Source organism: Fulmarus glacialis, unplaced genomic scaffold (assembly GCF_000690835.1).
Source record: "Fulmarus glacialis isolate BGI_N327 unplaced genomic scaffold, ASM69083v1 scaffold6010, whole genome shotgun sequence".
In the NCBI taxonomy this organism is placed as follows: Eukaryota; Metazoa; Chordata; class Aves; order Procellariiformes; family Procellariidae; genus Fulmarus; species Fulmarus glacialis.
In genome coordinates this window covers 29,267-53,117 of record NW_009185749.1, presented here as the reverse complement: position 1 = coordinate 53,117, position 23,851 = coordinate 29,267, and the positions used below count along the sequence as shown (strand labels likewise).

Sequence of the window (23,851 nt, the reverse complement as noted above, 5' to 3'; positions counted from 1 at the left end):
AGCGTCAGTGATTCAGCTGGTAACATTCTTCCCTCTCAGTCAACACTGAACAAAATGCCCAGGGATGCTAGGCGTGCCATCCTTTGGAGGAAATGGTCAGCAAAAAGTACAGAGAACTTCTGTCTTTTAGAGGGTTTATGGCACTTTTTATAAGGGTAGGCAGTCAGAAGAGGTGTTTGGTGATTCCAATCTGGTGCAAGCCCTGTTATTGTTGTAATTGGTGGATGCTATTGGTGAAATCAGTATTTTGAATTTAGAGATTCAGAAAAATACATATTTTTTAAATTAGATGTGAAGGCTGTTTTTAACTTGATGGTATAAGTTCCAGTGGTAGTTATAGTGATTGCTGACTCACTAGTCTTTGAGTAACATCAGTTTCTACAGGCACCATTGCAATCAGAGATAAGTACAGGCATACTTCATCTCTAATTTGCATTTCTCTCCTTGTGTTTTATGGTATGCCTTTGGATCTAGAGAGTGCTCTCCAGCTTTTCTCAGAGCCTGTCTCATTCCCTTCATCAGAGTAATCAGACAGGTAGCAGAATGGGATCTGCTGAAAGTACTTTGCATTCTCAGTTCTTCAGAACTGCACAGCCTTACAAATACAAGGTAATATAATTGCTTGTTCTATACTTTGCTTAGGACATGTTAGGCTGCTAATCGTTTTATTGAGAGATTTTAGACATGTTGGTCAGGCTGTTGTCATAATTCTACTTAAATTCGAGTGGAAGCAATGTTTTACTGCTCACTGTTCATGAAGTAGAGGTCTTGCAATTTTAATGTTGAAATCAAGCTCAAGCTCCTCCTGTGATACCTTTTAACTTCCATCCATTTGTTGCTAAGGGCTTTCATTCACTGAAATGTACTATCACCAAACTTCTGAACATCAAGCATGGGTGAAAACTCTTCTTATTTGGAAGCAACAGTAGGAATTTTCTGACTTTCCTGATGTTTTCTCATGATTGCTTATTAAAGTAGCTACAGTAAGCCTGCTAAGAAGAGATGCAGTTCTGATATCTGGAAAATAATGGCAGAGTATTTTTATTCAAAGAAAGGATGATAAAAGAGCAAAGATTGCCACATACACATCTCTGACAGACAAAATATAAAGTAGGGTGAATTTAAATGGCTTTATTGGAATTAGTCTGAGACAAAATGAACCCATTATAGCACTGAGACAACCTCACTTATACCAGAAAGACTTTTTCTTTGCCTTCAATGGAGAAATATCCAGACACGAATGTATAGCAAGTTTACATTACAAGTATGGCAGACAGTAAAAGTCATCTTTAAGTATCACAAGTCTATGGTGTATGTTTCAGTCTACTGATTGCTTTTTCTCCTGTCATGACACAAGTATAAGAAAAGAATGACAGTAGGATCCTGGTATCACATGGTTTGGAGGCTGCCCAACACTATGGAAGGGGAGGCTATGAATGCCACGGGTACAGAGCAAGTGTTTTTCCTCCACTAATGTTACCATCTTCTTAGCATTGGTAATCTGAATGTGATCCTAGCTGTGGTTTATGACTTACTTAAATGTATATAATGATCTAATAGTTTGCTACTTGCAATTCAGATTTGCATGCAGTTTTAATTACGTGAATCTGAACCTCAACCATTCATTGAGATTTTCTTTTTTTTGAAAAACAAATTTATAGGAAAGATCCACTGCTTTCCATAAGTATAAGAAGAAATCAAAAGAGGATATAAACTTTGCAGAGAACTATGAGACATCTGGCTTTATCTACCCCTATAATGACCTCCTGGTTTGGGCAGTATTAATGAAAAGGCAGAAGATGGCAATGTTCTTCTGGCAGCATGGAGAGGAAGCCATGGTGAAAGCCGTTGTGGCTTGTAAGCTCTACAGGGCGATGGCACATGAAGCTACACAGAGCAACATGGTGGATGACACTTCAGAAGAACTCAAGAAGTATTCAAAGTATGAGTTCTCCCTTCGCTTCTGTTAATAAAGTTCTGCAGTGCTTAGAATGGTTAGATATTTTCCTCATCCACTAAGAGTTTGTAAGGTTAGTGGTGCCATGGACTTCGGAGTGTAAAAGAAATACTTTCAGCTGCCTGCTATTCATATTATATAATGGAGCTATGTATTGGAGCTATGTATTGGTGTGCAGTTTGGTTGAGAGTCAAAAGAAAGCTATTAGCATGTTACCTAGTTGCATATTTGAAAATTAAAATACAGGTGAGTAATGCGTGGCTCACTGTCTGCTAAATGGTCAAGGTGAAGACTGAAATTTCCCTTACAGCTTCCCTTCCAGTTCAACTTGTTAAAAAGCCATATGGCACATATGTGTTGGACTTTTCAAATCTGTAACGTGGTAATGAACAACCTACAATCAGCACTTAAATTCTGCTCTGTGTAAGACCTAAAGAAAAATGTATGCTGAAATAACTGAGTGAATAAAAAATGAAGTAGACCAAGAATTTTCTTCAAGTTTGTAGTTTCATGTTAGTGTTTTCTGGTAGTTTTTCTTGTTAATGACATATTGTATGCTTTGTAGACATCATGCCTCAGATTTGGAGTACAATAAGGTGTGCTGTCTTGTTTTGTATGCAGCTCCAAAGCTTAATTTAAAGGAAGGTGTATATTCCTTGAGGAGTCTTCCCTATAGAGATGGTTAAGAGCCAGCATAAAAGAAGAGGTTTTTGCAACTGCCTGCAATGCTTGCCCACAGTGGTCATGAGTCTGTTGTCAAAGGAAATACACAGAACTTTGTAGGACCCATTTTGGTTGCTGAGTGAGATTAAGAACAAAACAAATAAAAAAATAGAAAGCAGGATGACCCTAAATCTTGTGATTAGGACTAAATAGTTAGATTTATCCCCCAAATTATTTTTCACTATATATATATTGATAAAGCAACAGGAAAAATGGGAGAAGGCATATTTACCAAAATTGTTAGTTGACCTTTAGTTAATGGAGTTTTCAAACCAACCTCTTCACAGCAGTGATTCTGAGTTTTGACTGATCCCTGTTATATTAACTGTTAATTCCTTTCTGCTCTAGGGAATTTGGGCAGCTTGCCTTAGATGTGCTAGAGAAAGCATTCAAACAAAATGAGCAGATGGCCATGAAGTTGCTGACCTATGAACTGAAAAACTGGAGCAACTCAACCTGCTTAAAACTAGCAGTGTCTGTGGGGCTGCGGCCTTTCGTATCCCATACTTGCACACAGATGCTGCTGACTGATATGTGGATGGGACGCCTGAAGATGCGGAAGAACTCCTGGTTTCGGGTAACATCCCTGTAGCTTTTTCTGAGCATTTAGATGCTGTTTAGATGCTTTATACATGTCTTTGTGGTTATGAACATGTCTAATGCAGCTTCAGACAGATGTGCTTAAGCATGGATTGGAATGCGCACATCTGGGTGCTCCTGTTTTACTTCTTTGCAAAAGCAGCTGTGGGATGACATCAGGAGAATGCATTTTGTGAGTTTTTTTTGCTGTTCCTGTTTTCTCAGCACCCTTCAGTCTCTCCCCACCTGCTCTCGCTGCCCCACATTGCTGGTTCTCTGGCAGAGCTGCTGATGGGAGGAATGCCCTCCGGACATAGGGAACAGTATCTGAAGTATTCCCAGATGCCATGACACTCTTCAAAGCCACAGTCATGAGCAACACACTTCTTTGGAGGCTGTAGGAGTGTGATACAGAGATTCCCCTCACCAGGGCTCCCTCCCAGGCCAGTGAAATTGCACTGGGTTTATGCTGGCACCATGCATGGCTGACTATGGCCTTAGGTCTATGCTATCTCTGCTGAATTAATTTCCTGAATCTTGTGTCTCTCTTTTAGGTCATTATGAGTATTCTCCTGCCTCCCACCATCTTGATGCTGGAGTTTAAAAGCAAGGCAGAAATGTCTCATGTGCCTCAGTCTCAAGACTCCCATCAGTTCACATGGTATCATGGGGATCAGAGCCCAACCAGCTCTAAAGATGCCTCGTCTCTGGTTAGTCTATGATGATCAGTCATTTGTGTGTCAGGATCTGTTTGTTTACCACAGTATAATCCTGAGGAGTGAGGAGAAGGTGATCAGTTGGAAGTGTCGGTGGCCAATACTCAAGAAGTAGGGGTTTGATCCCTGGATTGGATATCACTGAAGTGACCTTGGACAAGTCACTTCATCTGTCCTGGGTATCACTTCCGCACTGGTCATAATGAGAAAATCCTTCCCAAACTCACAGAAGTATAATGAGATTATAATTATCTGTCAGTAACGCAGCTATTTTAGGGCACAAAGCTGCAGATAAATACTTGTGTAACCTTGAATACCAAATAATCTAAGAATGGTTTCATATCATACCCAAAATCACATCCATAAAACTCAATTCAGGTTGCCCAGTCGAGCTGTCCAAAGCAGGGAAACAGCAGTCCATGTCCTGTCCTCTTCAACTCGCTCCTTCCTCCCGCTCTGCCTGATCAGCAGCCTCTGCCCCGCATCTCAGCCGCAGCCTCTCCCCCTCTCCATGGCCATCCTGTGCTCTTAGTCTCTCCCTGAGATTTTGTTTCTTGCATTACATCATAGCCCTTCCAGAGGTCTAGCTCCTGCCCTCCCTGTTGAAAAACAGGGTATCTCTACTTCTGCATCACTCGAGCTTAGCAGAGATGCCATTTAAAGCACAAGAGAAGCACTGTGCTTTTGGTTTAGTCACCTGAACTGAGTCCTGAAACACTCTGCAGGGACCTATGGTTGCGTGAAAGTCCTTCTTAGGCCTGTCTGTGGAGAGTCTCCAGCATAGGCGAAGTCTTTGCCTTTTAAGATCTGAATTCCCCCAGACTTCTGCTAAGCAGAATTGCCTGTCCTTTCTTTTTCTCATTCTCCACAAAGCATTCCTTGAACTGAAAATTTCTGAAAGTTTTCAGTCTGAGGTGGACAGCAGACACAGAGAATTTCCATCCAAAAGGGTAAATGTTGGTGAGGTGCTAACCAATGACAACAGGATTGTCAAGTGAGAGCTGTCAGGCAATCTTTTTTGCTCTGCTCTGCTTATTTTACAGCAGATAAGCATTTTGCTTGGGACCTTCTCAGTTAACTTTCAAATTGTGTAAAATAAAAGAGAGCAGTTTGTTGTTAAGGGCTTTCGCAGCAGCGTGGTAGGCCTGTTGATGCCACGCGTGTGTTTTCTCTCTCTGATGCAGAAAAATGCTCGAAGCCATTATCTCCTGCAGTGCCTGTCTAATACAGTCAGTTCAAAAATGCTTTCTATGGGCTTAGGTAGCAGCTATGATACAGAGGACAGGCCAATTGTAATAATTTGCAGCAGTACCACCCCTGCAGTCTGGCAGAAGGCAACACAGTAACGTGCGCAAGCACTTTTCTGACCTGCCTCAGACAGGGCTGCTTCCTTCCTGCACTAGCAATAAGCTTAACTTCTGATTTTATCTAATATAGAGTGTTGTTTAAAACAAAAGGCTGAGCTATCGCTTTTTCTTAAATGCTCTGGTATGAAATATTATAGAAAAATATACAGAAATTTTCAACAGTATACATGTGCCATATAGAGCATCTTTCACACACACAGTCATAAATTCCAGTGACCTGCTGCAGCTGGAAATTGCACTCTTTCATGGGATAAATTCTCTCCTTCACCTTGGAGGATCTGATGTTAACACGTTGGGATGATTCTGTGTATCAAATTCTCTGGTATAGCACTTTTCTGAGTCTAATGTGATGATGTTTTCCCCTGATAACCCAAGGAAATGTTGTGTAGTAGGGATAAATATGTCACATAAAAATCTGCTATACTGCAGATGTCTAGTAGCAGTAAGTTTTAGCATTGATACTAGCCAAGGCAATTGGTCAGCACTGAAACAAAACTGAACAAGGTTTGCCTTGCCCAGCTATTAGCTGTTGATAGTTCCCCCAGGTCTCCCTCCTTCGTCTCTGAAAACTCCTTTCAGCACCTTCTGGTTTTGGCAGTTGTCCACTGCTGCATGTCTGCAGCTCTTCTTAGGCTTCAGCGGCAATCGGATATTTGTACTTTCAGAGGGGTACTTAGACAAGTGTCAAACTCTGGATACAGAATCAAGTGTTTGCTTTTTTGTTTTTTTTTTTTTTTATTATTTTACTGAAGATAATAAAGAAGTTACCTGTAATTTTTGTAGGCAGGTCTTTGTAAGAGAGTACTTATTTCATCCTCATCTTCTAATCAGGCATACAATACATAAAAAATAGCAATTAGATTCTGTATTTAGAATTTCACTGTCTTGACATTTTCTGTGCAACTGTATACATGAGTGGAAATGTGATGCTCATTCCCTTATTTCAGAATGTGCCACAGTTGTCAGTGGAGTTCTAGCTAACACGGTTATGTCGTATTGGGAGTTGTTATTTATCTGTATTTCACAGATGGGGAAAGTGAGACACACAGTGATTAAGTGACTTTGCTTAAAGACTTAAAGAAATGTGTGGCAGCAACAGGAGTGGATTCAGATCTGCTGATGCCCAGTCCACTGTCTGTACTCCTAAGAACAAACTCTAAATGAGTATTTATAGTGGAAAAGTGTGCATGTTAATTATGGCAAATGAGATGGTTGTAACCAGGCAAAATCAAGCTACAGTAATGGTTTGTATATTCAGAACAAAGCTTAAACATCTATGCCTGTCTTCTCTCTAACAACCTTTGCAATCATAGACGATGGTTTCTTACTTTTAAAATGCTGTTTCCTTTTAAAGAAGGATTATGATGTGGAGAAGGTTGCTCAGAAGTCTGATGAAAGCCAAGTAGACGATGGACAAGGAAACCTGCCTGGCACTAGAAAAATCTATGAGTTCTACAACGCACCAATTGTCAAGTTCTGGTTTCACACGGTTGGTCATCATGCTAGAACTCGGATTGCCAAAACTCTGCTTTGATCCTTAAAATACCACTTGATGCTGCTTTTACTTTGCCTACCATGGATTTGTGGCCACTTAGTGGTGGGGTTGAATGGGAAGACATTTGAATATTTCTCTCGCAATTAAGTGAAAAGTGTTTCTGCTAAAATCATGCAGCTGCATTTAAAAAAAAAAGACAAAAATGAACAAAAAAAAAATTATAAGGATCTAAAGGAAAACCCGAGCACAGCTTTTTACAGTGGTTAATTGCACGTGTAGAGATAGATTTGAAACTGGCCTTAAATACCTTAAATACTTCAGAGATATTTGTGTCCCTTTCTTTAGGAACTGTTTCTGAAGGAGTGAATATTAATCTGTAGGAGATCTTTTGCTATAGAGAAATACACATTTATTAAACCAATTTTTGTAACTAACCCTGTGTCAGTAGAGCTTAGTATGTTTAAGATCAGGCTGCCTGTTGGATTAGACCACCATGTACATAAACTGTTACTCCTTTAACAGGGTGTCGTTAACTGCTTTATAAGTTGTTAATCTATTATCTCAGATACATTTATAGCTTGTCCTAGTACCTTTAAAATATGTGCTTTTCACCTGATACTGTTCTTCCTGTGTTTTGGAAAGTGCTGATTATCCATGAGTAATTCACGTAGCTTTGAGAATGGTTACTTGCTCCTACAGAAGGTTAGGATAAAAGCATAGCACTGTCTTTACATTCAAGTAACGGTGTGCAGATAAAATAATCCGTTTCATATATGGGTTTGGGGCCTGGGTGAACATGCGCTGCAATAGTTCGTCTTCTGCTCCCATTTTTTCAGCACTAAAGCACCAACTTCCAAATGGTGTTTAAGAGTATTCCCATAAAAAAAATACTTTGGAGAACTGGAGGAAAGATTTTGGGCTCAAAAATCTGACAGTGCCCCAGTAGTTTGAATACGTATAGTCAGGCTAATCACCTGTTAATATGTTTGCAGAAATTTGTTGGAGATTTTTGTGCATATGGATTATATACCGTGTGTTTTGTAGATGGCATACATGGCATTTCTCATGCTCTTCACTTACACTGTGTTGGTGAAGATGGAACCAAGACCGAGTGTGCAAGAGTGGCTTGTTATCATTTATATTTTCAGCACTGCTATTGAAAAAGTCAGGGAGGTAAGCTTTTCCTTTCACACTTCTCATCTATAGAGGATGTATTATAAACCAGAGAGTACCATAAACTGAAGAATGCCAAATCCTGCATTCTTTTTGTAGAGGATTCAGCAGAGGAAGGAATTATACAGGGCATTTATTTCTGAGAAGTCTTTTATTTGAAGACCAGTACTTGGGCTTTGAAAATACATCTTAAAGTTTGTCCTTAAATCTCTATTTTTCTGAGCGAAGCCAGTGGTAATGTGCAGGTCGCTTGAAAGTGATTGTGCTGAATTGAAATTTGGAGCCCCAATGTTTCTTAATTTTTTTGAGTGGACCATTAGATTTCTTAAAACTAATATGGAATTTATCTTTAGATATTTACTTTGAGTGTAGACATTGTTATCAATTAATAGGTGTTATGCATAGAATAATCTATGGCTCTCCATCAAGTCTAACTGACCCTCTATAAACGAAACTGGAAAAAAACCACCATCAACTTTTAATGCTGGATTCATTGAGCATGGAAAAATGATATTGCAATCAAAATTAATCACAATTATTTGCAGTTGATTAGATCCGAGCTTCTGAAGATAACTTGCACTCCAAACCTGAGACTGGGGACAAATGCAGCTATGTATTTCCCAAATTATTGTATCTGATCGGACTTATCTTCACTGTAGAATCAGCACATAGTAAACAATAGTAGTATGAATTGTCTTTTAAATGACATTTGAAATGCTGTACTTTTAGAGGAATAAAACTGCAAAAAACCAGTCACAGTTAAAACAGATCACTCAGAAGACTGTGACCTCAGTACGAGAGAGGTGAAGGATTTCAACGGGCAGCAGAAATGCTGGGAATATGTGGAAGCTTGGATAAACATACAAGTTCTGTGGCTGCACGAGATAAAACTGGAAAAATCTACACAAGGATTGTCTAATTGAGAAAAAAATTGAATGTGAAATAGCAAGCACTTTGGAAATCACTGTTGTGCTGTTGCGCTGTTGCATTGTGTTGATGGTGGGACAGTGGAAACATCAGCTCTTCTTTCTAGGATTAACATTCATCGGAGGCTTTGAAATTCATGTCTTCTACTTGATTTTCTGTGTCCATGTACTAGTTCTGTTCTGCTGGCAAAGACTTTGTAGGACACTGTGTCTTACACGTGCAGCTAATTAACTGCTGAGGGCCTTGTTATATATAACTGCAAACCTCTATTTCTCTAGATTGTATCAACTAATTGTTAAAGCCTTAGGCCCTGATCCTGCAACTAGTTCCTCATGTGAGTTAGTCCAGCTGAATTGAGTAGGATCACTTGTTTACATTAATGTGTTCATATGCGTAAATTCTTGCAGGATCAGGGTGTAACTTTTCAAAATCTTTCCTTTGCTTGGTACTTATCAGTGTGATCTTACATAGCGCTGCATAATTGGCCTCACTTGCGCAATGTGCAAAGGTTTTATTTATGGTCTCCCAAAGATTCCACTTCACACATTTGCTCAGTGAGGCTTAAAATCCCTTTGGGGCACCTTACAGTTCAAGGAGTGAACGTTTCATTCTTTACCTTGCTAGTTGCCAGCACTCCTTTTTTTAGCATGTCCTTGGTGGAATACAAGGATCTTTTTTATATTTTCAGTCTGAAGTAAAAGGCATTCATTATTTTCCCATCAGCAAGGTTAGGTTGGTACTTTCCATGACTTAGGGGCTTTTGAAAGGGCTGTTGCAGGTCGTGACCATTCCTCTAGAAAATGCTTGTTAATTTATAATGATACATATGCATAACAGTTCTGTACTGACTGCTTTTTTCTGCTGAGGAATGTGCTCTTTCGTGAATAGGTTCAGGCTCAGAATCCATTTTTCCTTAGGAAGAGCTATCCTATTTGGTGTGGCATACTTGAGCAAAATGACACTATAGATTAAGTACAAACCTCAATTAACGGTGAATGGCAACATGCAGTACACAGGCCTGCAAAAAAAAAAAAGGAAAAAAAGGATACGTACCCAAATATCATGAAACACTTCAGACAGAAAAAGTTAAAGAATGTATCTGTGATGTTAATGGAGTTTCATTGGGGTTTTTTTTCCCGCATTCTACTCAGGTATTTATCTCAGAACCTGGAAAATTCCGCCAAAAAGTGAAGGTGTGGATTTATGAATACTGGAATTTTACTGATTCTATAGCTATCATCCTGTTTATGATTGGTTTTGGCTTGCGCTGGTCTGAACCCCCTGTTCAAACTGCAGGGAGGCTACTTTACTGCTTGGATATAATATTTTGGTATGCTCGGCTCCTTGATCTTTTTGCTGTGAATCAGCATGCTGGCCCATACCTGACAATGATTGGGAAAATGGTAAGTATTATGCTTTGGAGCAGTATTTTTGTAGTTGAGGCGTCTGTTGAGGAACATGTAAAGGTCAAAAGTGACAGAAAAGAATGATGTTCAAAGGAGAGGTCACCTAGTAATTCATAGTGAATGTATTACCTGAAAATACCATGTCGTCTTCTGTTTGTGAGTTGACCATAACCAGATTTCAGTTCTCTCTAATCTATTCATAATTTGAATTTATTCACAAAAGCCATTTCTGCTTCGTTCCTTAGAGAAGGGTTGCATTTGAGTTGAGTTTCTGATCCAGCTCCGTAATAAGAGAAAGAAAAATCACTGTCTCTTGCAGACAGGCTCACTACTATAGATAATTCCCCTAGCTCTTGGAAACTGTCTCATTATTATTTTACATTTCGATTCAAATAATTATATCCCATTTTAGCAGGCAAATTTCTCTGAGATCAAAGTTAATTTTTTTTCTCTTTTGGTATAAGAACTGCTGCTGAAGAGTTGCCTAGTCTTGAGGGACATCTGCAGATTCCCACTGTAATTTCCCTCGGTTATTGGGAACTCTCTTATTAATACTTTTATATTCTGTCTTGCATAGTAATTCTGATTCAGTGTTAGAAGGTAAAATAATTTTCGCTGCTATTCCTTGCTCTCAGTTTGGAAGAAATATTACTGAGGAAAAGCACCATCATAAGGTCTTTGCATTTTTCAAATCTTGCTTAAGATCTTAAGAGGGACTTGAGAGGCAAGTAGGACTTGTGGCCTTTTTTGGTCCAGGATGACTTTAACCTCTATAAAATATTTGGGTAGTCCAGGTCATAAACATAAAATATTTTTATTTCCTCCAGCATATTAGATTATTTGCCCTGTTTTTATATTCTGATTTGTAAAAGTAGTGATTGATACTCTTCCCTAAAATGTATATCTCCTTTATGTATAATTAACACAGCTAATTCTTTCACACAAACGTGTCTTCCAGACAGCAAACATGTTCTATATTGTGGTCATGATGGCCATAGTCCTGTTGAGTTTTGGAGTGTCACGAAAGGCAATCCTTTCACCAGAGGAACCTCCTTCTTGGACTCTGGCCCGAGATATTGTATTTCAACCCTACTGGATGATGTTTGGTGAGGTCTATGCTGGAGAAATAGATGGTAGGTAATTTTCACAGTACAGCTCAACAGCTTAAATTTAATATGTGCAGAAATATGTCCACTTTGGGCTACTAGAGTTTTGACCACATATTGAGTCTATTCTTTCTCAAACAATTTTGATTCCAGTATATATATGTCCTTAATGAGTAATACTGCATGAATAAAGGTTAGAATATTAGTTTCTTTGTTTAAAAAAAAAAAAAAGATTAAGCTTTAAAACCTTCAAATTTAGCTTTTCAAATGAAGTATATTGCAAAGCTCAGAGCAAAGCACATAGGAACTAATACTAAGCTAGTTGATGGTCAGGGGGTCTGGCAGTGAAATGAATTTCCAATTAGGTGAATTCAAAGCTGCTGATCTCTTGGAGAAAAGACTACAACGTTGCCTTAAAATAAGAAAGAATGAAGGGAAAACAAAAAAGGGAAAATAAGAAAGAAAAATTATTTTTCACCATGGTAAGAGTTACCTGGCATCATTCTTAAACAGATAAGCCAGTTGAACATAGGAAAAATAGGACCAATCAGTGTAAATAGGAAAAATGTTGTATTTTGATTATGGCTTTCACCTTGTCTCAGTAAGAGAGAAGAACCAGGTACTCTAGGAGGTATTTCAGCATTACAGATGGAAGGCACTCTCATGCTGCTAAGTAATGGGTACAGGTAAAACAGTCCCTAAAATAGAAAAGTAGGTATGCAAATAGATACAGATATTTGAGATACATAGTTCAGCATAGACCTGATTCATTAAAATAATTTAAGATGTTACATCCATTATTATTGCTGAAACAGTCACATGATGGCTATGTATTTTGGTTATATAAGTCAAAATTCTTTTAATGAAAGCACACTGTTAAATTTCACAGTTTAATCCATTTAATTAATGCTAAACCTTTAGAAATTTGACACTTCCCAAATAAAGCTATGATTTCTCTAATGACTCTTTATGCTGAGGAATATGTCCTGAATTTAGGGCTGCTGCCTTATAAATGTGTTTTAAAATTTCCTCAAAGGTGTAAAATTTGATTACAAATTATAAAGACTGAAAAATATTTATTTTGACAATTTAAAAACATTAAGAGGGATCCCTTAATTACTATCCTTGCTTCATCTCACAAATATTCATAGCCCTTTTGCACGTGAGTTAATATGATCTTACTGAAGCTCTAAAGGAATAACACTCCAGTACTGATAAAGCAGCCTTTGTGCTGTATTCTTTCCACAGTGGAGTCAGTGAACACTTTGCTTTAGGGGTCAAAGATTTGGATTTCAGTTTACTTGAGTGTGTGCCATCTCCCAAATACATTTCAGCTGCATCATTTTTCCCCTTAACAAAAAGTTGGGGTGACTGGCATAAGAACTGATATGTATAAAATGGTGTCTACAGCTTCTGAATTTCAATGGAAACTATGAGGCAGTAGTATCATGAAGACATCTCAGATCTCCTTCACTTGGAGGTAGACTTTTTAGTAGGAAATTTAGTAATGTATCTCCATGAAAGTAACAAAGACTATTCTGTTTCTTGCTGGGGCAAATGAGGAGCACATGCCATTGCTGTGCTCTGCTCTGATTTCTATGCTAACCATGCTCTGTATGTCCTTCACTTTCAGTCTGCGAAACCAATGACGACTGTCCTCCTGGTTCCTTCCTCACACCGTTCCTCCAAGCTGTCTACCTCTTTGTGCAGTACATCATCATGGTCAACTTGCTTATTGCTTTCTTTAAGTAGGTACCATGCTATATTGCTACAAAAGCAAAAGCAACTAATAGATGTTCTGCCAACACTTCTGCAAAAGCCTTTCACCAAAAATGCTCCAGCAGGTTGTTGTTACCCCATCTTCCATTGGGGTCCGGTGAATAAAAAAAGAATGGTGGAAGCGAGAGGGTGGGAGGAAGAGGGTGGTGAGCAGACTCCTAAAATGTTTTAAACAGAATCTAACTCTGTGAAAGTGGACAATTCCAGTTGGCAAACAAGCAATTCAGCTCTGAAGTAATTTGTCCTTTGTTCCTAAAAGTTGTATTTGTTGTGCTGAGAAACTATATAGAGTTCATCATAGGGTAGCCCAAGATTTAAATTGGCAGATAAGTGGAGAAGGTATTCAAGGGAAGAGGATAATGAGTTTGTAGGAGCATGCTCTTCCTTTAGGAAATAATTTGAAAATTCCTGTTGTTTGGTGCAATTTGATATGTTCTAGACTGAAATCTAACTGTAGTATTTTTAACTATCTGCTTTTTAATGTCTGCTGCCAGAGTAGGAAAGATCTTTATAGTAATTCTATAGTAATTCATAGTAATTCTATAGTAATTAATCAATGTCTTTATAGTAATTCCAACCTTTCAAGTTTTACCAAGGAAACTCTTGTAGTGGATCAAGTTCTGTAAAATATTAGTAAAGAGCAGTCTAACCCAAGTAGTTAATTTTTTTTCCCTAGAATTCTAGTATTTCTGGGGAAGAAAAAATAAGCTGTAGGTTAAAAAAAATTCAAATGAAGAAATGTAGTGATTAATATTCAAGAAAACTGAATGATCAAAACTCATTCTATTCCCACTTCCAATTAGAAATCCCTTTCCTGAAATTGTGGCAAAGCATCAATTTTTTTTTTTTAATACACAGCTGTGAAATTGTAATTTGAATTATTTCTAGATTTAAACCTTCAGCAATAATGATATGTTAAATCTTCTGCCTAGTGATTTGATTGTTCCAGAAGTGGGACCAAAAATGCGTATAAGCAATATATTTAATTATGCTCCCAGAAGCAAAGCTGATGTTTTTGGGATTATATACTGGGTGTGTAGTATGTTGATGCAACTGAAATTACAGTGCCAGAAACTACCAAGTTGCTTTCCTGTACTTGGGTCTATGATAGTAGATACAGGAAATTATTCAGTGCAACAACAGTTACGTTTAGTAACATCATGGCTCCAAAGAGTACCCTGCAGAAGAATCGCTCGTGTAGCTGCCTCTTGCAGCAAGTATTTTGTTTAGGGGGAGTGCACTGAAGAGCAGCAGAACCGTTTCGTTAACACTTTTCCCTTAGCCTGACTCCTACATTTAATCCAGTCCAAAGAGGCAGACAATGTTGAATTCTCAGTTAGGCTATGTATTAAAGTTTAAATAATCTGGCCGAGATTTCAAAGCCACTTCAGGGATATTTTTTGCCCAGTTCCCATTAATGTGAATGGGAATTGGATCTCCAAATCTGTTAGGCAGCTTTGAAGATCTCATTCTCAGTGCACTAGCTGCAGGCACATGCTGCTGCTTTTTTAAATGAAAGTTGCTAAGCTGATTTACCTTACTGGAGGGACTTTTCTTCACTGTCAAATTAGATGTGTAGACAAGCATCTTGTGCTGTATTGGGAGAATTCCTCACAGGAGTGTTTTACCCTCCTTCGCCCTCTATCTCTCTTCTCAGTAATGTTTATTATGATTTGAAATCCATATCGAACAACCTCTGGAAGTACAACCGGTACCGCTACATTATGACCTACCATGAGAAGCCATGGCTGCCTCCACCTTTCATCCTCCTGAGCCACATTGGACTTCTGATAAACCGCATCTTCCACCATCGGCCCCCAAATGAGCTGGATCAAGAGGAAGGCGACGTTGGACTAAGTAAGCAGAGCTAAGCTGGGGACCAAAAGAAATAGCTGATGAGGAATGTTTTGCCAGCCTCCCATCATTTTGTAGCTCAATTCCTAAAAAAAAAAAAATTCTCTGGGTAGGAGGCAGTTTTTATTTTCAAAACTGAATGTAACCTACCAGTGTGAGAACTCTTGTAGGAAAAAGCGACTAGGGGAATGCTTTGCTTTGTATTTGGCTTTTGCTCTGCTACTACTGTGCATCAGTCAAACTACATCACAACTCTGAGCTGAAATAAAGTGACAGCAGCTTTTTCTGTAGGATAGAATAGCATTATTTTGAAAGAAAATAAACAATACCGGAGGTATACATTTCTGTACATTTGTCCTGAAAAGACCAACAATTCCTTTTTAATTGCCCAGAGAAAGTAGCCGCAGAGCCCAAGGATAGAGGAGATCCAGTGATAGCAGATGCAGAGAGAGAGCATAGGGGCCTCCCACCTTCTCACTGCATCCTTCCCTTTGTGTACTGGCTCATCACTGCACTTTAACCCCACCTCCTTCACCCTTCCCAACCTGGTCTTCTCCATCCCAGGGTCCTTCCTAATGGCTCTTCAAGGCGATGCCAGTTCCCTGTCCCACTGTCGCCAGCTCCTGCAGCTCTGCCAGGAGCAGCCCTAGCCATTGTGTGGAGGGGACCACAAAATGGTGGGATGAGAATTCTCAGTAGTGGGGCTTGGTGGTTAGTGGGGTGAGGCAGGGGAATGGGGAGGAGGAGAGGGTGGTGGCTTATTTAAAAAAATATTGGGGAACATTGGCGCATGGTATTATACAGTCTCATCCTTTTTGATGTACAAGTACATCCTTGATGCCTAATCACAGAGGTGAGCAGAGCCTGCCTATGTTATGCTTCACTTAGCATTTTCTCTGCTGAACATGAAGATGCCTGAAGATATCTGGCACGCTCACAGGTGGTTACAGAGTTAAAAAGTGGGCTTAACTAATCAATGCTGAGCCGCTTTGCTGCTGCTCCCAGGCTCAGCTCCTCCATCATGACTGGATGCATCAGCCTTGCCTTTGAAGTATCACTGCTTATTTTCTGTGCATGCATAGTATAAGTCACTGATGTAGCGTGGAGGGTGTCTTACTTGTAAGGTGCGTTAGGCACAAGGAAAACTGAAACACTGTCCTTGCACAGAAGAAAGCTCATGCCTTGCCTACACTTCTTTCAGAAAGAGACTTTTTTCCTGTTTATGTACCTTTATGTCCCTTTTCTATATGCCTATGCATTGCTTGATAAGTTTCTTCTACTTAAATTTTAGTGTGGTTATAATTAACTGGTTTTAGCAATGAGGATCCAGTGCCACCCTGTGGAAAATCAATGAAAATACCAAGATACAGAGAGTAAAATCTTGGAGGCAAGAACACCGGTGGGTTAGGTGGGGAAAAGAGCCTAGGAGGTGATCAAGTCTCATTCGGAGTGAGAGGGGGACCCCAGAACACTGTGGCGGGCTTCCCTGCTGAGCTGTGTGTTGCAGCCAAGTACTACATGCTTGTAGCAAACACTGCCGTGTCGCTTGGCACAGATACTCCCCTAGCAAGTACAGTGAGGACACTGGTATGTAAAAACGGAAAGAAAAAAGGAGCTTGGAAGATGTGGAGTTTGGATCAGAGAAAGCTTTCTACCGTGTGCATTTCTTCATACTGACTTATAATCGATCTGTTCTCTCAGAAGTCTTGGTGTGCTAGAAGAATCGCATCAGGAGCAGCCCAAGCTGTGGAGTTTTAAACTTTTGAATGTGTTCTTTTTCGCCCAGTAATCTTGCTTAATGTTTTATGCATATGAACATGTGAAGCAATTAGGTGAAAAAAAGCTTTGTAGCTTTGAGTACCTGAAAGGACTGTAAAAAAAAGGTGACTAGCCCTAAATGCATGCCTGGACCAAATTAGAGTGAAATCTTTGTAAGTCTGACATATCTATATCTAAGTCTTGTGAGTCACACATGTATAACAAAATACAGGGGAAAAATTGGGAGAAAATACATCTTTGTGAGCAGCTATTTGAATATGTACTTTTAGGCTTTAAGAGGGAGTGCACTGGAATTTTTGTCAGTGTGGTTTTGCTCCCTGTCTAAGGAAAGATAAAAAATACGTTTACATGTATTTGGCATGTTAAGTCTTTATACATAAGCCCAAATTCATGGAGTTAGGTCTGATTCATTCTTGTCAAGGGAGGGGGAGGAAACCTGTTTTGACAGTTTTCTTTTTTCCACATGGATGCTTATAAACAATTGCATTTGTCAGCATGCTTCATGCCAACTCCTACCTCCTTTGTTCAGAGCTGTACCTGAGTGATGAGGAGTTAAAGAAACTCCATGACTTTGAGGAACAGTGTGTGGAAAAATATTTTCATGAGAAGAACAAAAGCCTGAGTTCCAGTGACAGTGAAAGGATCCGTCTGACAACAGAAAGGTGTGTTTTGCTGCAGATTTGTGCTCTTTGTATACATCTGTCATACAAAAAGACTTTGATAAGCTAATGCTTTTGGAACAGGTTTTGGCCACTGTGAACGTGAGGAGCAATAACATGCATAGGCCTTGCTAATTTGATGGAAATGTAATGTATCCGTTTGAACTGCATGGCAGGCCTGGCTGGGAAGCCTTGCTGGCAGAATTGCATCCCCAGATGTGTGCAGTGTGCAGGTGGCTGAAGGGCTACAGTCAGGTGTTGCTCAGTTTCACTTTTGCAGACCAGGTAGCACCACGAAAACACGCCAGAATGGCATACAATACAAATTTTCATCTAAAGGCTTAGCAGTGTAGGAGCACTGTGAGAGTATTGTTGTGATTGAGTATAACTGCTGTTTACAGAAATAACCATATAATCATTGTAGCATTATCTGCAATGTAGTGTCTTGGTTTGCAAAATGCCAATACACAACTGTCAACGGGGTTTCAAAACTCTCAGTATTGGCTTAATTTAGCTTTCTATTGAAATCAATGGCGAAGCTGCCATTAAGTTTAATGGGAAGACTTAAAGAAAGTGAGCACTGTGAAAAGTGTTACTGAATGCCAATACTGATCTCAGCTAATAAATTTGTTTTGCCTGGAGAAAGATAGCCTCTTAATCTTTGACTGTTCATAATCTTATTTTCTGCATACTAAAACGAAACACACAAGCAAAATGAATGTCCCCTGTAAAAGTAATAAAATAAGTAGCTTTGTTCAAAAGCTGCAGAATTGATTACAGCAAGAAGACTTCATTTAGTGGATAAATATAGAACTGGAAAGGAATTTTTTTCTGAGTGCAAAGGTGAAACACCACAGCATTGCATAACATTAATACAAGAAATTAATTTAGATGAATAAAACATTTTGGAACACTGGTCTTTGATTTTATTCAGCTGTTGGTTAAATACTACATCTTTTAGTTACTCAGTGACAAAGGAAAGGAGCAACTTTTGCATATTGCCTGCAGCTAGCTTATCATTGTCTTAGTGATAGAGCACCAGAGAGAGTATCTTCAGGAAACATGAAGATAATGATTTGGTTAAAAGGATATCATTCCAGGCCAAGAAGTTCTTGCACTGTTCACTGGGGATTTGAAGACCATAAAAAAAGGCTTTCCTTTTTGGGCAGTTGAAATTTAGCTGAAGATAACTGATGGCATCAGACATACAGAATCTGTTCCCAGAGGCCAAATAGGTTGTTGGGAAGACCCTTCTTCCCAGAAGTCTCCAGTATTTGAGAAATGCAAGAGTATCTGTAGGTTTGTGTGAACCTTGTCCTTCTCATGCTTGCACAAGAAATGTAGAAATGCAGGATGAATGGCTAACAAGAAGTATACTTTACAGCATTTTACATTTACAGCAATAGCCAAGGCAGCATTTCCAAAGCTGTGTCCTGCTGGCCATGGTTTAGTAGTTCTATGGCAAGAAATGGACATTAGTAGAAAACAGCAGTTTTAAAAATAGATACTTCTTGAGGAAAAAGCCTGTTTTCTTAAAAGTCACTGGCTGTTGGCCCGGTAATCTGAATGACATGTTGTAAGTCCGGATGGCTTTTGTCAAATATAGATATTCGTGGGAGTGGAAGTCACCATTAAAAAAAAAAAAAGGGCTGTTTGAAACACTGACTTTTTGAAATCTGTTAATGGCTTCCTTCATCATCTGGCAAGCAGAAGTGAAGATCTATGTTTTGGTATTTTAATTATCTTTTCTTTTTCCACCTAGAGTGGAGGAAATGTTTCTGCAGCTTAAAGAAGTGCATGCGAAGGTATTTTATATCAAGGAGTCTTTACTCTCCCTGGACAGCCAGCTAGGACATTTGCAAGACCTGTCGGCCTTGACAGTGGACATCCTGAAGGTGCTTTCAGCTGTAGACACCTTGCAGGTGGAAGAAGCCTTACTGGCTGACACAAAACATCGAACCTGTAGGAAGCTGCCCCATAGCTGGAGCAATGTGCTCTATTCCAAGACCTTGAGCAGCCTGGAGTGTTTGTATGACAAGAAGTACCACTACTACAGCGTGCCACCCTCCCTCTTACGGAGCTTGGTAAGGAGTCAGTGGCCATCAGAGTGCAAAGACCATGTATTGAGGACTGAGAGTAACAAGGTGGTAGAAGACAGCACTCGAAAGATAGAAATAGAAAGTGACACACTCACTTCAGGCGTATCCTCTGAGACTAAGTCAACCCCTAGATATGGACAATTTTTGCTGGTGCCTCCTGACCATCAGGGAGGATCTTTTTCTGAGGATGTCACCTTAAATTTGTCCTTTTTGAGCACTCCTGCCAAGTACAGGGATGATGCATTCAGAGATGAACTGCAAAGTAGCATTGTGGTGCAGCAAAACTTGCGGACTGTCAGCCTCATTGGAAAAGAGCCAGAAGATTATCAATGGAGTCAGAGAGACTTTGTTATTCGTTTGCCATCTGAAAAGACTCATGCTGTAGAGGCTGATCATCCTCTTGGTCTCCAGCCATCGCTGGACATTGAAGAGAATGCAGCACCCTCCTGTGATGACAGGGAAGAAACTGAAGGTGGTTATGTGAACTGGGGATTCTCTGAAGGTGATGAAAAAGGGGTTTTCAGCTCAGGGAAGAAACAAAAGAAGGCCCTGTGCATACATTCCACCTATAACAGTGACTGCAGTTGCATGGGTAGTCCTCCCAGGCATGTCCAGATAAAAGAATCTAAGTCCTTCTCCTACAACTCTGACAGCTCACGTCACAGCAGCATCATCTCTCAGAACAAGCTAAAACGCAGCACCTCCTTCTGGATTAGCCCACCCTGGAAGGACTGGAGTTTCTGCAGGAGCAACAGCTTACAGTCCCCTAGGAAAGAGAAAAGAGAGAAAACCTGCAATGCCATAGGTGGTAATTATAAAAAACCTGTACAGTATCTTTTACTGGGGAGCCCAAGACATTATAAAAATTGTTCCTTTGCACCCAAGAGGTATTAGCTGCAGTTGAGGGTAGTAGCAGAGAGTCCAGAGTTACTCCTTCACTTTCTTTGTGCTGGGTCTGACTGCTGTAGGGAATTTCCAAAGTGTGCCTGGTACCCAAGCTGCACCACACTTGTGTGTCAGCCACCCTGATTCTCCCCATCTCATGGGATCCCTATGGCTGTGGCTACACAGCTGGGGTGACAGAGGGACCGTGCTCGCTCTGGGGAAGTCTCCTGCCCTGCGAATGCAATGCAAGGGTTGCAGGAGCCAAAATAAATGTCTCTCCCTAAGAGAGACATTAGCAGTATCATAGGTCAGATGGATGCATGGAGAATGAAGAGGTATATATTTTTGTAGCCAGTTTAAAACCCTCCCTGTCCACCACCAAGTTTACTTACCAACAGCTAAAGTATAGCAGATTCCCGTTCTAAGTATGAATAATATGAGAGGATAGATAACGTTTATTGTTTTGTATCTTGTGATGGTGCACATCTTTGCACTGAACTGCATGAGTATTAGCTTTAGGTGTCACAAGTCTTTCTCAGCTTGCTTTGGAGATCTGCCAATTCTCAGTCTTATCAGATCTTCTCATAGTAAACAGAAGCTCTGTAGCTTAATGGTGTTTTTTGACTCTCCCACAGAGTCTTTACGATCCAGTGAGCTACCCCACAGTGAGGCAACAAAAGCAAACCAGCAAAACAGCGACAGAAAGTCTGGGAGAGGAAAGAAGAATCAAAAACCCCTTCAGGTGCCGGTATGTGCAGATACAAGAGAATCACATACCCCATAGCTGTCTTTTTCATTCATTAACAGCAGTTCTGCAGTGTGGCTTAGTTGAAAATGTATAGATTTAAAATGCTGCGCAGAAATTAAGGTGTGTTTTTTGTGTGTTTTGGTTCAATTTTCTTTTTGTTTGAATGTGTGGGATTTCAGTTTTGAATGCGTTGAAGTCCATGGACTTTGCTAGATACTATACCAGGAGTATTATTGATTTTACACAGAAAGGAATCAGTCCTTGCACTTTAGCTGGCAGTAGGACTTGGGGAGGCTTCATATGATCTACGATAGACTGAAGGAGCGGTGAGCCACATCCAGGCGGTGTGCAACTGTAAACAAGCAAGCCAGGCCTCGTAATGTTGTCTCCTGCCTGCAAGAGTCCTGCAGTGTTTTCTCTGAATCCATCAAACATTTAGCACATTGCAGACAGCATATTGATTATGTCATATGTATGGGGCAACTTTCGTATCTGTATGTATGTGTACATATATAAAAATCTATTTATAAATTTATAAAGAGATTCCCAGGATCTTTGTCAGCTGGAAAGAGTTATCTCTGTTTAATGAGATGAAAACTGAAGACTGATTTGTTTATGCAACAGGTCTTAGACTTCAACTTTGAGACCTAATACCTCTGAAGATATTCTGAGGGACTTCGAACTTTGTTTTAAAAAGCTGTAGTGCTAGGTCTTTTATCAGTAGTATTTACTAGACAGAAGCAATGTGTCTTCTGCAGCTTGTAACAAAAATGGAAAAATCTGTTTCTCAGTTGGGAGCAAGTTCATTCACTGGCATTTCAGTGATGCTCTGGAAGGCCACGTCATAGGCTGTCAGATGAACTGCAGAGGTGCTAGTCATTGTATAAATCGAGCATTGTTTTGTCTGTGTCTTGCCAGGTGATTAGAGTGGATGACTGTCCCCAGAATACCCAAGTGAGCTCAGAGCCTGCAGAGATGAATGTCTGGGATGAGCAAGAGAAACAGAGCAAGAACTGGCTCACTGTGTCTAATTTCAGTCAGCTAAGTATGTGATATTTTGCAGACGGTGAAATTTAGAAAGGCTTTTAAAAAGAAGCAGTAAATAAAAATTTACAAATTCAAAGTGTCATCCACCACTTTCACCTCATGGCATAATTTTACAGAATTAGAATTAGGTTGCAGGCACACACGACTTGGTTATTTGCTGTGTCATTGCAGAGACAAAAGGACCATAGGTTGGATGGAAGGTCAGTTAAATCTTTCTGGGATTGCTGCCTGTCTCGTGTGGGAGATAGGAGAGTACTAATCCATGGGAATAAGTGGGAAGCAAGGAGGATGATATCTTTGTGTCCTCTCCTGAGGTGTCTTCTAAAGCGGCATCCTGGCTAATTGCAAAAATAAATTCTCTTGTGAATTTCTTAGGGCATTGACACTCACAGGCAGTGCTGCAGTACTGTATCTGCTGGCAGATCCTCTGCATGCATTATTCATTACTCATTGCTCAGAAACATATCCTCCAAAGGGAAGAAATGAATTCTTTATTATCTCTGTTGGAATGAAAAGGGAATGGCATTCTTACTCTTCTTTTAGTAATTCTCCAGCTCTTTCATTCTCAGAAATCCTTGCATAGTTCATCTTATCTTTCAGCTTTGCTGTGATGCAGCTCACTGGCTTCATCCTGCGAGCTGCTGGGAGAAGCACCAGGGAATGCTGTGACTCAGCACAGCATGGTCTGAAAAGGGCTGTGCTCCTCCAAAATCTACTGAAGAGAATGGAAACAGTCTGTTTTAACCCTATGAAATTATGTTATTGCTTTTATAGACCATTATATGTTCGCTGGGGCAATATGGTATATAGGTGTTTATTTTATAGCACTGCATAGGTGTTTGTAGGAGTAGAGCTGTTCATTTACACTCTGGAAATAATTGACACCTGCTCTTTTGTCTAGGTTTGGAACGTCTTAGTTATATGCACCAGAAAATGAAGAATCAAGACATCACTAGGCATACCATACCATTCTGTGATTACCTGAGGCATTCTCGAGAGGTAAGACCTAAGATTACACATCCTAGTCCATAGTTTTTTCTGGGATGAGCCCAGGGTAGCTCTACTGATGTCCCTGGACTAGCCACTATGGGTTCTTTGTCATGAAATACCTCTTGAGAGATGAGAAACTTGGTGGTCTGCTGGCATAGTGCATGTGTTGAGTAAATGAATAATTTAACAGCTGTTAATACTCTATTAAGATTATTGAAGTAGGATATTAAATTATTGAATCACAGAGTGGTTCTGAGTATGAAGAAGTTGGTCAGAAATGGCGCGCGTGTTGATGTTTCATTAGGCAATGAGTGAGCACACAGCTTGGTCTTGAACCTGTGGGCAGAACTGGTTAGCAGAGTGAAGTAAATTTTGGAAAGTTAGCTACATAGCTCTTAATCTATGACACAGAAATAGTTATTTCTTGCAAAGCAGGAGTTAAATATTGATAATAATTGCAAAGTTTAGATTTCTTAACCACTGGCTTATAAACACCGTCTCTTATTATTTATTAGAATTAATTTGCAGCTCCATAATGTAAATGTCCTCTGCCTATGTAAAT

At 39.7% G+C, this 23,851-nt stretch overlaps 1 protein-coding gene across 1 annotated transcript in view; it reads left to right on the top strand.

Moving 5' to 3' along the window:
* The window catches only part of TRPM6 (transient receptor potential cation channel, subfamily M, member 6), a 65,480-nt gene that overhangs the window by 22,981 nt on the left and 18,648 nt on the right, over positions 1-23,851 (top strand). The window contains exons 13-27 of the mRNA XM_009577052.1: positions 499-609; positions 1,662-1,942; positions 3,029-3,257; positions 3,814-3,969; positions 6,697-6,831; positions 7,882-8,010; positions 10,089-10,340; positions 11,302-11,476; positions 13,083-13,197; positions 14,886-15,085; positions 17,391-17,523; positions 19,283-20,427; positions 21,140-21,252; positions 22,171-22,297; positions 23,201-23,298. Coding sequence (XP_009575347.1) covers positions 499-609; positions 1,662-1,942; positions 3,029-3,257; positions 3,814-3,969; positions 6,697-6,831; positions 7,882-8,010; positions 10,089-10,340; positions 11,302-11,476; positions 13,083-13,197; positions 14,886-15,085; positions 17,391-17,523; positions 19,283-20,427; positions 21,140-21,252; positions 22,171-22,297; positions 23,201-23,298 — 3,399 coding nt within the window. The remainder of the gene's footprint in view (positions 1-498; positions 610-1,661; positions 1,943-3,028; positions 3,258-3,813; positions 3,970-6,696; positions 6,832-7,881; positions 8,011-10,088; positions 10,341-11,301; positions 11,477-13,082; positions 13,198-14,885; positions 15,086-17,390; positions 17,524-19,282; positions 20,428-21,139; positions 21,253-22,170; positions 22,298-23,200; positions 23,299-23,851) is intronic.